The sequence below is a fragment of the Heloderma suspectum genome, chromosome 4 (genome assembly GCF_057233095.1).
Source record: "Heloderma suspectum isolate Gila_16-S chromosome 4, 16-S_ref, whole genome shotgun sequence".
Lineage (NCBI taxonomy): Eukaryota > Metazoa > Chordata > Lepidosauria > Squamata > Helodermatidae > Heloderma > Heloderma suspectum.
In genome coordinates this window covers 133,315,223-133,328,219 of record NC_139461.1, presented here as the reverse complement: position 1 = coordinate 133,328,219, position 12,997 = coordinate 133,315,223, and the positions used below count along the sequence as shown (strand labels likewise).

Genomic DNA, 12,997 nt, shown 5'->3' with positions numbered 1-12,997 from the left:
GTTATCTCCTGCAAAAGGAAAAACAGTGCAGATTCAGACAGTCAAAGCTGACAAATCATGCTTGCATGTAATACTATTAAATATTATATCACCTGTCTGAGTCACTAATATGCATTGATGTCCAGATATGATAATGAAGAGTGGCCCAAAATAAATTTAGGCTGCAATCCTATGCCCACTGACCTGGGAGTAGCTTCCACTGAACTCAGTAAGATTTACCCCAGGGTACACATGTATAGGATTGCACAGCAAGTCATTTATAATGTATGAAAAGAAAAACTAGTCAGATATGATCAATACTGTTTTGTTTATGAATAGACAAACTGTACCATTCATCCAGTACCAAGAGAATTCAGATAGGCATATGGGCACAATGAATGTGCCTTTTTCACATACTGAGGTAAGTGGACTTTACTGTTCCTGCCAAGATGTTGCTTGGTAATCCAAGATAGTAAAGCTATATGCCATGAAAATTCATGTTCTGTGTCCATGAGCAACTCTTCCAAAATTTGATTCAAAAGTAAGAGAGGAAAAGGTTACAAATGTACTGGCATTTTCTTATTCCAGGATACCCCAGATTAAAACTACTCATTTTTACCTTTCAAATTTCTTCAGCACATCAAGGGCTCTTTCAGTGTTGGTAATCTTTTCAAAGGTAATGTCCATAAATGTCTGTAGCTGTTGCTGCAGAAGGAAAACATGAAGACTGAGGATGTTGATTAAGCACATTATATAAGCCGGGTCCCAAGACTCCATCACACTGAAGAGTGACCAAGAAAAAGAACCCAGGGAAGGACTAGTCAGACAGGGGTGTCTGTTTTCTCAATGGCTATGACAGGAGTGGGGAATCTTTTTCAGTCCGAGGGCCTCATTCCCTTCTGGCTCAACCTCTGGGGGCCACATGCCAATGGGGGGTGAGCCCAAAGCAAAAGTGAACAGGGCCATCCTTTCCCTCACACACATACACCCCGCACAGCATTTCAACTTGAAAAAAGCCTCCCACTGGGGCCAATGGGAGGTTTTTCCCAAGCCTAATTGGCAGGCAAGGAGGCAATTTTCAGAGGGTCGCAGAACATGGAGAAGGGCAGGCTGACTCTTCCCTCCCAGTCGGGTCCCCTTCGATACTGTGCAAAAATTAGACTAGGCACTAATGGAGATTTTTCAAGCTTAATTGCCATGTGGGGGGAATGATTGTGGGAGGGGATGACAGCCATGGGAGGGGAAGGTTAACCCCTCTGTACCATGGCTGTGGAGCGCGCGCGCGCACACGTGCACACACATACACCCTCTGTGCACAATTAGGCTTGAAAAAAACCTCCCACTGCTGCCAATGGAAAGATTTTTTTCACGACTCAGTGGTGCTCAGATGATAGGGTGAGCAAGGAAGGCCCTGCAGGCTGCATGTAGCCTTCAGACTTGAAGCTCCCCACCCCATGGGAAGAAATTACATTTATCCTCCACTCCAGTGGTGTTGGCTCCCTTCATGCCACCCTGCACTTTCTTCCATATACATGAATGGTTGCCATTAAATCCTATAGGGAAAACTGAAGTGCTGTACTTGAGGATTCTTTGGTTGAAAAGGGGGGGGGGAGGCTGTCATGTGTAAAGGGGCTCACATTTGCTGCCAGCATGTAATACCACCGAGAAATGATAAAGGGGAGAAGTTCCTATTGTACACTGTGTATGGAAAATGTGTGGGATGGCATATCCATAACCCGGAGGAGCAAACCCTGATCACTGAGAAATCTCTTCATGATAAACAGAACCTAAATAGATTAAGTCAAAATCATAATATTCATGCTAGAGTAAATATACTTTTAAGAATGTATCTACTCAAATAAGGGGTCTATCATTAAGAAAGTCTAAAACAGACAAGTATCAAACCTACATGAAGATCATTTGTTTGCTTGCAGAACTCTTCATAGTCTTTGTCAAAATCGGTTTTCCTCTGATCTAAGAAGTTGTATTGCTTTTTCTTCATGGTGGCAACAATGGTCTAAATACAATTGGGAACATGAATATTGTTATAAAGGTGATATTAGCCCCATCAGAAAGGGGTGGTAACAGAGGGCTAAAGTCTGCTTTTTTCTCATCCCTGACAAAGAATACAAACGGAAAAGTCCAGACTACACATCTTAAATTTACGGCAGAAAGAGTTTATAACATGAGGAGTAAGGCTGCATTCAATAATTAGATAACGTTTTTCACACAAGGGTCTCAGCCCAACAAGTTCTTATTTTTAGAAAAACGGCGTATTTATTTCCAAGTAAAGTAAGAATTCAAACATGCAAAAATGTGCAACATTTCTGTAGAACACACGCTGGTGCAAAGATGTTTTGGACAGACGATATATAGAAGCAGAGATTGAAAGGCCTCCAATGAGAGGCAAGAAGTCATTTTCATAACCACAAGTCACAGCATTAACAACCCTGGCGTAAGTTACCTCCCATTGTTCCTGCATTGCCGCAGTCTGCACAAATGAAAGTACAATAAGACATCTTACTACATGAATAGTCAGCAACTAGTAGGGGCCTAGGGATCTCTAATGGCCTCAGCAAATTACAGTTCCCAGGATTCTTTGGGGAAACCTGTTACAGTTGAACTTTGTATAAGATCTATATACATTTGTAACAAACAGACAAGCGACCTGAAAGGCTCAATTTCAATTCCCTGTTTAGGCCTCGTTCCCTCTCACTGAAGTGGTAAATCTATGACTGTGTTGTACCACTTCTGACCACAGGGAGAACTCACGCATCTCAATGCTCCTTCACACTAACAAAAGAAAGAAATTCACTTTCCAAATAAAACCAGATGCACAGGGAAGGAGCCGCTACCTCAGTTCTTCCTGCTGCTGCAGCAAACTGCCTGCTTGCCCACAGTGGCAGTCAGCAGAGATGTGGGGGTGGGGTGGCCGGCAGTGGAGTGTATTTGTTATTTATTTATTTACAATATTTATATGCTGCTCCATATCTAGAACAGATTTCGAAGCGGTGAACACAAAAAATAAAACAGTAAAAGAATAAAAAGATTAAAACACCACATTAAAATTATACTTGTTTAAAAACGCAATGCCAATAAAAACCATAACTGGACAGTTAAGGAAGGCCTCCTGGAACAGTGCTGCTTTCAGGAGGCACCAGCAAAAACACAGTGTTGGTGCCTGCCTGACCTCCAGGGGCAGGGAGTTCCAAAGAAAGGGAGCTGCCATGCTCAAGGCTCTTCTCTTGGTGGATTCCAATGGGGCCATAGGTCCATGTGGAACCGCCAGGATCAAGCCCTCCGATGACCTCAGTGACTGGGCAGGCTGGTAAGGGCGAAGGCACTCCCTCCGTTAAGCAGGACTCTCAGCCCTCATGCCTGAATTCTCCAGCAGAGTAATTAAGATGGTGGCAGCCCCACTGCCAAACCTCCACTGTTGCTGACACCTCATGGAGGTTGTGGGCGGACAGACTGCTTGCTCTCCCGCCTGGCAGCAATACTAAACAGAGCTCCAGGCCTGCACACCCAAATGTGACAGTGCTGCAGTCTGAATTATGTTGGTCCCACTCCTGTCAGGGTTGGATCAGAGCCCAGAGAGCCCCAAAGCAGTTCTGATTCTGAGGAAGAGATAGAGACTGTGGGAGAGGAACCTGCGCACTGTTCAGAGGCGCAGCCAGCAGGAGAGCCCCTCCTTGCTCACATTCCTGAGAGTGCCAGTGACCCTGGCAGGGAGAGGGAGGGACAACAGGAGTTTCAGAACGCTAGACGCCGGCACTGGGACAAGCAGGAGATGGCGGGCGCCGAGAGGAGGCACTCAGCCCACTTGGCACAACAGCAACAGTTGCGCCCCGATGCCCCACAGGAAAGGGGTGGACTCTCTCCTCCTAGCCCATATGTTCAAAGGCTTCCCGCCATCTCCCTCCAAATGGAGACCAACTGATTTCTCTAAGGTTAGAAACCTCTGGTAGTGGTAGGCAACTCTCTTAGGTTTCCCTCATTAGGCTCAGGCAATTAGCATCTGTAAGTGTCATTAGGTTGAATGGAAATAAAGCCTTGGAAAAGAGCCCTATGTCTGTGTGTTGATTCTGGCTACTTGAGGATTTCAGAAGGCAGCAAGGGCGCTCCTGACAACTCCCAATGTGCATACGTCAGGGACAGGGCTGGTGTAATTATGACAGAATTGCCAAATCCAGGCACATGCGCTGAAGCTCCACTCAAGGCTGCCACCATGGGCGTGTGGGCAGGCCGGCCACCTATCTGTGAAGTACTAAGTGGGGCGGGGGGGGTGGCTGCCACCTACCGGGAAGTCCCAAGGGCAACTTGCCATGGGGGTGGGGTAGGGCAAAACCTGGAGCCAGGCCTGAACACATAAAAGGACAAGTGGTACAGGCCAGACCAATTTTCCAATTCAGTGACAACTCTCGTCCTCAGTTTATGAGATCAGCAAGTAAACTTAGGCAAGTCCCTTTTTACATATTTACATATGCATATTTGTCACTCAGCGGCAAAAGTAAGCGATGATTTATGCAAGAAATCGCAGAGCTAGTTCCACAAACAGCTTTCACAATGCCCAGAGATTTCAGCTGAGGTAGCTCTTGTGATAGCTGAGTAGCTACTGAATGGCAAGACAATGATGTGACATGTAACAATGTACATGCATATGCAAATCAACCTTACTCTCAGTAGCCTATCTGTAAAATAGGAAGAATAACAAGGGGAAGTTAGTGAGGTCGGCACTGTAAAGCATCCTATATGTTAAAGAGCACTATAATACTTCCAGTATTTTATAAGCCCATCCTCAGATTTTGTTCACAATATCAGAAACTTACGCAGACTGTAAATTGAGCAACATCCATACTGAACAACAAACAACAAATATCCACCCCCCTATTTTAATGGTGTTCTGCTTTAGCTTTTTGTAATGACTCAAGTGTTATTCCAAACTAAGGGCTTCATGCTTTGACTAGCATGTAGACATTTTTTCACATGGTCTATCAGCTTACTTCCATCACACATGAACATGGCAGTAGAAGACAACTGGCAGGAGGGATGTGTGGCTCTGTGATTCCAATTCCAGCATTAGCATGGAGAATAAGAGGGAAGTAGAGCAGAAAGGGCCTTCAGTTGTCCAGAAAACAAGCTCTATAAGATTTGGCCTATCTTATCAAATGGACAGGATGCTACATTTAACTGACAAAATACTTCCTCTTAAATCCTGTCCCTTAACATGTACTTTTAGGCAGGGATTAGGTAGATGTTATGTTGGGCTTAACTACCAATGATGAAATTAATTAAGACAGGCATTTTGCATACCTGATATTTCGTTGCCATCACTTCTAGTCCTTCCATCTTGGACTCTTGTAAAACTGAATAGGTTGTGATGGTATCAAAGATGTGTATAATTTTACGTAAGCGGCGATGAAAGGTTTCAAATTTTCCGAAGATATACATCTCGCTAAAATCAAACTGTCGTTCAGCTGGACTCTGTTCCAGTTTTTGTTTGGTCTTGTGAAAACAGTTTTGGTATTCCTGAAGAATATGAGCCAAGATAAAAATAAATAAATGGAACTAGGTACCACGAGAAAATGGCAGACTTGTTTACAACGCTCATGATGACCAATGCTGTGTTGTTTTTGTATGCTAACTTAAGGTATTCCTTTGCATAAATGCAAAGACTCTTCAAAGGGATATTCTTTGGTGACAAATTGACTCTTAAAAGGTATATTCCTCAGTGACGTTCTATCATAATGGAATTTTTCAGCATTTTTCTTGATAATTTCTTCACACTCTTCCTCATCCCCTCAGCTTCTTAAACCTAGAGCTATAGAATTTGCATTTGCTTCTTGTTATATCTTATACCAAGTTTTTATTCAGGCAGCCCTTTGGCATATAAGCTGGTCTGTTGCTAAAGGGTTTTTTAATTGGTTGGGCATTGTTTATTTTTTTATTGTTGAGTTTTTAATTGTGTTGTTAAAATATTTGTTTTTCTGTTTTAATTAAGATTTTGTTTTACTTAGATTTTGAGTGCCATTTTTTGGTGGAAAAGTGGGATAGAAATTAAATGAACAAGTAAGTTATGAGGTTACCTGCTTCAGTCTTATAGCAGCTTGTATTTTTTCCAAAACTACATCTTGTGGTTGATCCCAGATGGTGGCAGTATTGTTACTGGTAATATAAGCCTTGCAGGCAGTTATCATTTGATTTGTAACCTACAGGTAAAACAAAAGCCCGCCCTCGTCTCACTAAAGTGTTGTGAAATAAACAATGTTTCCTCAATGAAAAGGGGAAAATTTAAAAGCGTTGTCTGTGCACTTACCTTCACAAACAGGGACGTTATCTTTTCTGAAGTGTTATAATAGCGTGAGATACTGTGGATCATTTTGATAGCATGTATGAGTCCTGGAATAGCATCTACCATAGTCACCTGAAAGGCCGAGAAGATTTCAGTGCAAATTCTCCAGCACCGTTTAGCTAAATATATCATTCTACACTATGCACTATGAGCGAAGAGGTATCATTTTGAAGTCACGACTCAAAAAACTATTTATTCGGTTTAGATTACATGTATTTTTAAGCTATATTCACTATCATTAGTTTGTGACCTCTGCTATACAGAAGTGTTTCTCTGCAGTGAGGAAACTGTTCTTACTTACAGGGTCACTGTGGTACAGAGGATCACAACATTTCTCAAGAGTGTACAGATACTTCACATTGTCTTTGGCTTCATTCGCTGCATCAGTGATCCGAGTGTCCAGCTCTCGCCAACTCTTGGAAAATTAAAATGAAAGAGATACAATTTATTTTAAAAAATATGTCACAGTATTTTAGCTTAGAAAAAAGTCAAGTAAGGGGGGGACATGACAGAGGCGTATAAAGTTATGCATCGTGTGGAGAAAGTGGATAGACAAATGATTTTCTTCCTCTCTCATAATACTGGAAGCCAATGTCATCCAGTGAAACTAAATGGTGGGAGATTCAGGAGAGATAAAAGTACTTTTTCACACAGCACTTTATAGTTAAAGTGGAATTCACTACTGGAAGAGAAAGTAATTGCTACAAATATGGATGGCTTTAAAGGGGAATTTGATGGCCACTGTGGGAACAGAACACTGGACTAGAGAAGCCTTTAGTCTGATACAGCACAACTCTTCTTATTTTCAGTCAATTTTTTAAAGGGCATTTCGGGGGGGGGGGGATGCCCTAAGCAGTAATAAATAATGGACAACATTCTCTATCTCAGGTAAAAACAACAACAACTAGAATTGCTCATTCAGTGAGAGCAATAAAATGTTATTCCAGAGTACAAAATGGTCCCACTTATAAGGGTAGCACCAGTGTATTGTTGTTTATTCGTTCAATCGCTTCCGACTCTTCGTGACTTCATGGACCAGCCCATGCCAGAGCTTCCTGTCGGCCGTCACCACCCCCAGCTCCCCCAAGCTCAAGTCTGTCACCTCCAGAATATCATCCATCCATCTTGCCCTTGGTCGGCCCCTCTTCCTTTTGCCTTCCACTTTCCCTAGCATCAGCATCTTCTCCAGGGTATCCTGTCTTTTCATGATGTGGCCAAAGTACTTCAGTTTTGCCTTTAAGATCATTCCCTCAAGCGAACAGTCTGGCTTTATTTCCTGGAGTATGGACTGGTTTGATCTTCTTGCAGTCCAAGGCACTCTCAGAATTTTCCTCCAACACCACAGTTCAAAAGCATCTATCTTCCTTCGCTCAGCCTTCCTTATGGTCCAGCTCTTGCAGCCATAGGTTACTACGGGGAATACCATTGCTTTAACTATGCGGACCTTTGTTGTCAGTGTAATGTCTCTTCACTATTTTATCAAGATTTGTCATTGCTCTTCTCCCAAGAAGTAAACGTCTTCTGATTTCCTGGCTGCAGTCAGCATCTGCAGTAATCTTTGCACCTAGAAAGACAAAGTCTGTCACTGCCTCTATGTTTTCTTCCTCTATTTGCCAGTTATCAATCAAGCTGGTTGCCATAATCTTGGTTTTTTTGAGGTTTAACTGCAACCCAGCTTTTGCACTTTCTTCTTTCACCTTCGTCATAAGGTTCCTCAGCTCCTCCTCACTTTCAGCCATCAAAGTGGTATTATCTGCATATCTGAGATTGTTAATGTTTCTTCCAGTGATTTTAACTCCAGCCTTGGATTCATCAAGCCCAGCATGTTGCATGATGTGTTCTGCGTACAGGTTGAATAGGTAGGGTGAGAGTATCCTTTCCCAATCTTAAACCAGTCCATTATTCTGCGGTCTGTTCTTACTGTTGCTACTTGGTCGTTATACAGATTCCTCAGGAGGCTGACAAGATGACTTGGTATCCCCATACCACCAAGAACTTGCCACACAGTCAAAGGCTTTAGAATAGTCAATAAAACAGAAGTAGATGTTTTTCTGAAATTCCCTGGCTTTCTCCATTATCTAGCAGATATTGGCAATTTGGTCTCTAGGTCCTCTGCCTTTTCTAAACCCAGCTTGTACATCTGGCAATTCTCGTTCCATGAATTGCTGGAGTCTACCTTGCAAGATCTTGAGCATTACCTTACTGGCATGTGAAATAAATGCCACTGTTCGATAGTTTGAACATTCTTTAGTGTTTCCCTTTTTTGGTATGAGGATATAAGTTGAACTTTTCCAATCTGGTGGCCATTCTTGTGTTTTCCAAATTTGCTGGCATATGGCATGCATCACCTTGACAGCATCATCTTGCAAGATTTTAAAGAGTTCAGCTGGGATACCGTCGTCTCCTGCTGCCTTGTTATTAGCAATGCTTCTTAAGGCCCATTCAACCTCACTCTTAAAGAGAATAGCACCAATGTATACTTACAAGTAATTTATTCTGCCACAGGTCAGTTTGTACTTAGGAAATGTTTAATCAGCTCAAAGATATATTATACCATCAAGATATCCAACCAGCCCATGGGACACGTTTTCTTGTTTAGGACGCAAGATTAGGCCTTTGTTTTTCAACAAGCATGATTTCCAGCACGTGTGTGTGTGTGTAAATTGTACAGCAATTATGTGTTATTTTATTATTCTAATTACTGGAAGTTGTAGATTTTATTCTAAGCTGCTTTGTGAGCTCATTGAGTTGAACAGCTGAATGCATGTGTGTGTTACTATATACACATGTATTGCTTTTAGATGTAAATAAAGTTGTTTTAAGTCTTATGTATAAAGAAACAGGCACACCTTTAGAAGCTTGGATTTAGCAGCTGTAAGCACTCCAAGCACAGCCTTTACATCTGAGGTCTTGAGCTGGTCCAACAGGTAATTAAACTTGGACAGTCGCTTCTTCCAGTGATCCAGCTCTGCTCGCGGCCCAAGGTCATCTGCTTCCTTCCGTAGTTGGCTATTTTCAGCAATGACCTATAATTCATACAGATGGTTGTTACCCGTCAAAGATGGAAGGAGCCAATTTGTTTCAATGGACCAAGAGAACATGGTACTATGTGTGCTGCTGGGTTTACAACATTAGCATCTTGAAGCTAGTTGGATGGTGAGTTCTTAATGCTCAGTAAGGGCGCAGTCCTATGGAGATAGATGTCAGCCTCCAAACTCAGAGGCTGACACCTATCCAATCCAAGGGGGCCGGAGCAAGGAGGCAATCCTTGCCTCCATGCTGCCCCGCATTTTCGTCTAGATGCGCGATTTTGTGCATCTAGCCAGGGACATAAGAGTGGGATTGGGGAGGCTGTGCGGTGCATAGGAAGCCTCGTAAAGTGGCTTACATGGTCTCCTCCCCACCCCACCCCCAGGACTGCCCCTTTTTTGCCCTCTCCGCACTCCATTTGCAAGCATGGAGAAGCAGCCGTCATGGAGAGAACTGTGCCAGCTACGGGGAGGGGGGAGCCCGGTGCCTGGCAAGCAAGCCCAGAGCCAGGGCTCTGATCTCAGTTCCAAGAAACCAAAAAATTCTATGGCCCTCTAGACAATGTCTAGGGGCCATAGGATTGCTTGCTAAGGTAATTTTAAGAACTTGGGGGGAAACTGGCATTTTGTTTGAGTCTTTTCGTTTGTTTGTTTGTTTCTTCTGATGGATTTCCATTATATCTTCTTACTTAAAGATACTAGACTAAAAACTAAAAATTTCTACATGCTTGTGACTTATTATTAGAATAGTGATCATCTCCCAGTTGAAGCTTGCATAGGAACGTAGCCACTCATGGGTAACTTATGCCAACTCCCAGCAGAGTGTACATCAGGGTTTATACCCAGGTCAGTCCAATCAAGCTGAGATGGTGTTGAGTATAACCCCAGCAACACAATGTCCTTACTATCTCAGTCATTGGGGGGCAGTCTAGCTAAGCATAGAGGAGTTTTGGAAGTTACAGGCCATAAGAGTTGGCACCCCAAAGGGTCTATGGCACAAATCATTTACCAGAAAAGTCACCAGCAGCAATGAAAACCAAGCAAACTGTGAAAATGGGCAAAGACCCATATAATACCCTGTGAGGGTTTGAGGCCTTCAGAGGCAAAGGGAAAAAATATCAAGCTTAGAGCCTGGAGTTTTCTGTTGGGAGGGGTAACCCTGAGAGGAGTAGTTTCAATTCTCAGGTTAGGTTTCTCTTTCAATTCCCCTATAAGTTTCATTTCTTCAGGTTTGAAGCAATACCCTCAGTTTTGAGGGAGGAGGATAGAGAGCCCGTAAGAGAGTCAGGAAGAGCAAAGCATGAAGTGAGAGCAGAGACAGCCAGAGCCTGAAGTGAGAGCAGAGACTGAAGAGTGAGCAGGAAGAAGCAGCCTAGGAAAGTCTAAGGACAGCTAGGATAAAGGAACTTGCATTTTCCAACTTTCATTTTCTCTAAATGCCTTTTGTATCACTCAGCTTTAATTGTTTAAATGCCTCTAGTTGTAATTCATTTGCTTTAAATCTACTAGTAAACTGTTGTCATTAAACCCTGTGTCTAGAGTGTCAGTCACCCCATGTCTACAGCCTAAACTCCACGTAATAGGGAAGGAGAAGGTTATATGAAGGGAGGTGGGACTCTTAAGGAGGCAAGAGATCCTTAAGGAATTCCAGGTCATAAGTGGAACCTTGACACACCCTGATCCACACTCATGTAATATGTGCCCTCTTTTGATTCACCATAATCTCTAAAAAACATTTAACCAATAGGCTCAACATGGATCACTGTGGTCAGTGGATCCTATTGAGCATAATGCCTGGGTTTGTTTAGGAAGAGTGGTACCCTACCCCAAGGTCATGAAGTCAGAGATGACAAACGCAGATGCCGGGGGAACAGGTCAGAACAAGAGATTATACAAAAGAGATGATACAGTTCAGATGAACTAAGCAGTACAAATTTCATAAGGTGGCAGCATCGTTTATTTGAGCGGCAATCCAAAGCACACTTACCTGAAAGTAACTCCCACTGAACCCAGCAGAACCTATTTCCAAGTAGACTTGTATCCTTATTTTAGTGTCTTTTCTTTCAATGACATCACATACTGCTTAAAATGTATTTATTCTGGACATTTACACTGTTTCAGTGCCTAGCCTAGAGGCATGAAACTCTGTTGAAGAGGCAACTAATAAAACCAGAGTCAAACTAATTGTAATGTTAAATGAGCCTTCTCATTTAAGAAGCACATTAAAAAAATCGAAATGGCAGTTGTGTGGGGGTGCGGGCTGATCATTTTTGGAAACACAGCTGGTGGAGAAGCCGAGTTTAACCCTTTCCTCCCCTGCTGCAGTCCTAATATAAATCACTCCCTTGAAGCTACTTTTGCATGGGAAGAAAGTCCCCCATTGGCACCATCCCAATGCATATAGCAACTTCCATGGGGCAGTGTGCATCAGAATCACAGCATAGAGGAAAGGGTTCAACTCCACCTCTCCGATCCCAGAATGTATCGGCTTTCCCATGTGGTATTTGCACTGTTTAAAATTTAACATCATGGGCAGTATCCAACACTTCCCAAGCACTAGTGGGACCTACCACTAGCACAACGGGAACTTAGCAGTGACCGAGGCAATTGGAAATGTGTGGAAACGCTCATTTCTGGGATGGCACAGGTCAACAGACGGCACAGAAGGGAGCTACGCTGATCTGCAGCGTTCCAGAAACAAGCATTGCTGTGAGTCTCCAGGGTTCCTTTAGGAAGCACTGTTGCCTGTTGTGTTCTGGCGAGTCCTGCAAGTGCACTGGAAGCAGCAGAGGAACAGCGGCAATACTGAACACTGACCACATCTAGTTTGGTTCTCAGTTGCCATGTATTTCACTCTGAAGCAGATGGTCACTCGATGCTACAGAGCTTCACTCTCTACTTTAATACAGTGCTGATGCAATCAAGATTACGGGAAACACCCTATTTAACAAACCAAAAAATCTAGTGAGCCACACCCAGAGCTGAAAGCATCACAATAGAATTATCCGTACACTGAATTACCTCCAAATAAATTGCATGCAGCTACAATCCCCACTTTGGGGGTAGGGTTCAGCACCTTGGACAGCTCCTTTAGAGTTCTGACTGAAACCCGGAGCAGATTCACAGCCCCATTGACAGAGGAGCCACCAGCCCCCACTGTATTTCACATTATGCACTCTCCAAACTTTTAACATGTGTTAACCATTCCCAGATGGCATTTTCAGACATAAGAGCCATTTACAGGAAAAAGTTTGCTGCATCATTAGGCTGTAACTGGAAAAGCTGCCCTAACAACCCAGTGGAATTAACTTAACATTTGCTTACATTCTTCAAGGCATTCCACGGAGTATCAAATATCTGTCTGCAATGTGCTCTGGGAAGAATGTTTGGCAATTTTGGGACAGAAACTCCCATGACCTGTCAGCATTCTCCCAAAGCCAAAAGGACAATTGATCTGAATATTCAGCAGTTGGCATAAATAATAAGGCCATGAACTGAAAAATACAATGCATATTTCCAACACAAGCTCTTTCACTGAACACTGAAACAAGTATTGATTTGAATATGTCATAAGTTTAGAAGGGGTAGGCAGAGCGATTTATACTTTCCATGTCATTTTGAACCAAACTAGATGTGA

At 43.0% G+C, this 12,997-nt stretch overlaps 1 protein-coding gene across 2 annotated transcripts in view; it reads right to left on the bottom strand.

Annotated features, from left to right (window-relative positions):
• The window catches only part of DNAH5 (dynein axonemal heavy chain 5), a 208,031-nt gene that overhangs the window by 160,602 nt on the left and 34,432 nt on the right, over positions 1-12,997 (bottom strand). For both annotated transcript variants that reach the window (XM_084848148.1, XM_084848149.1), the window contains exons 7-13: positions 9,181-9,357; positions 6,633-6,746; positions 6,296-6,403; positions 6,066-6,188; positions 5,293-5,508; positions 1,889-1,996; positions 599-684 (exon numbers count right to left, since the gene is read on the bottom strand). In XM_084848148.1, the coding sequence (XP_084704274.1) occupies positions 599-684; positions 1,889-1,996; positions 5,293-5,508; positions 6,066-6,188; positions 6,296-6,403; positions 6,633-6,746; positions 9,181-9,357 (932 nt within the window). The remainder of the gene's footprint in view (positions 1-598; positions 685-1,888; positions 1,997-5,292; positions 5,509-6,065; positions 6,189-6,295; positions 6,404-6,632; positions 6,747-9,180; positions 9,358-12,997) is intronic.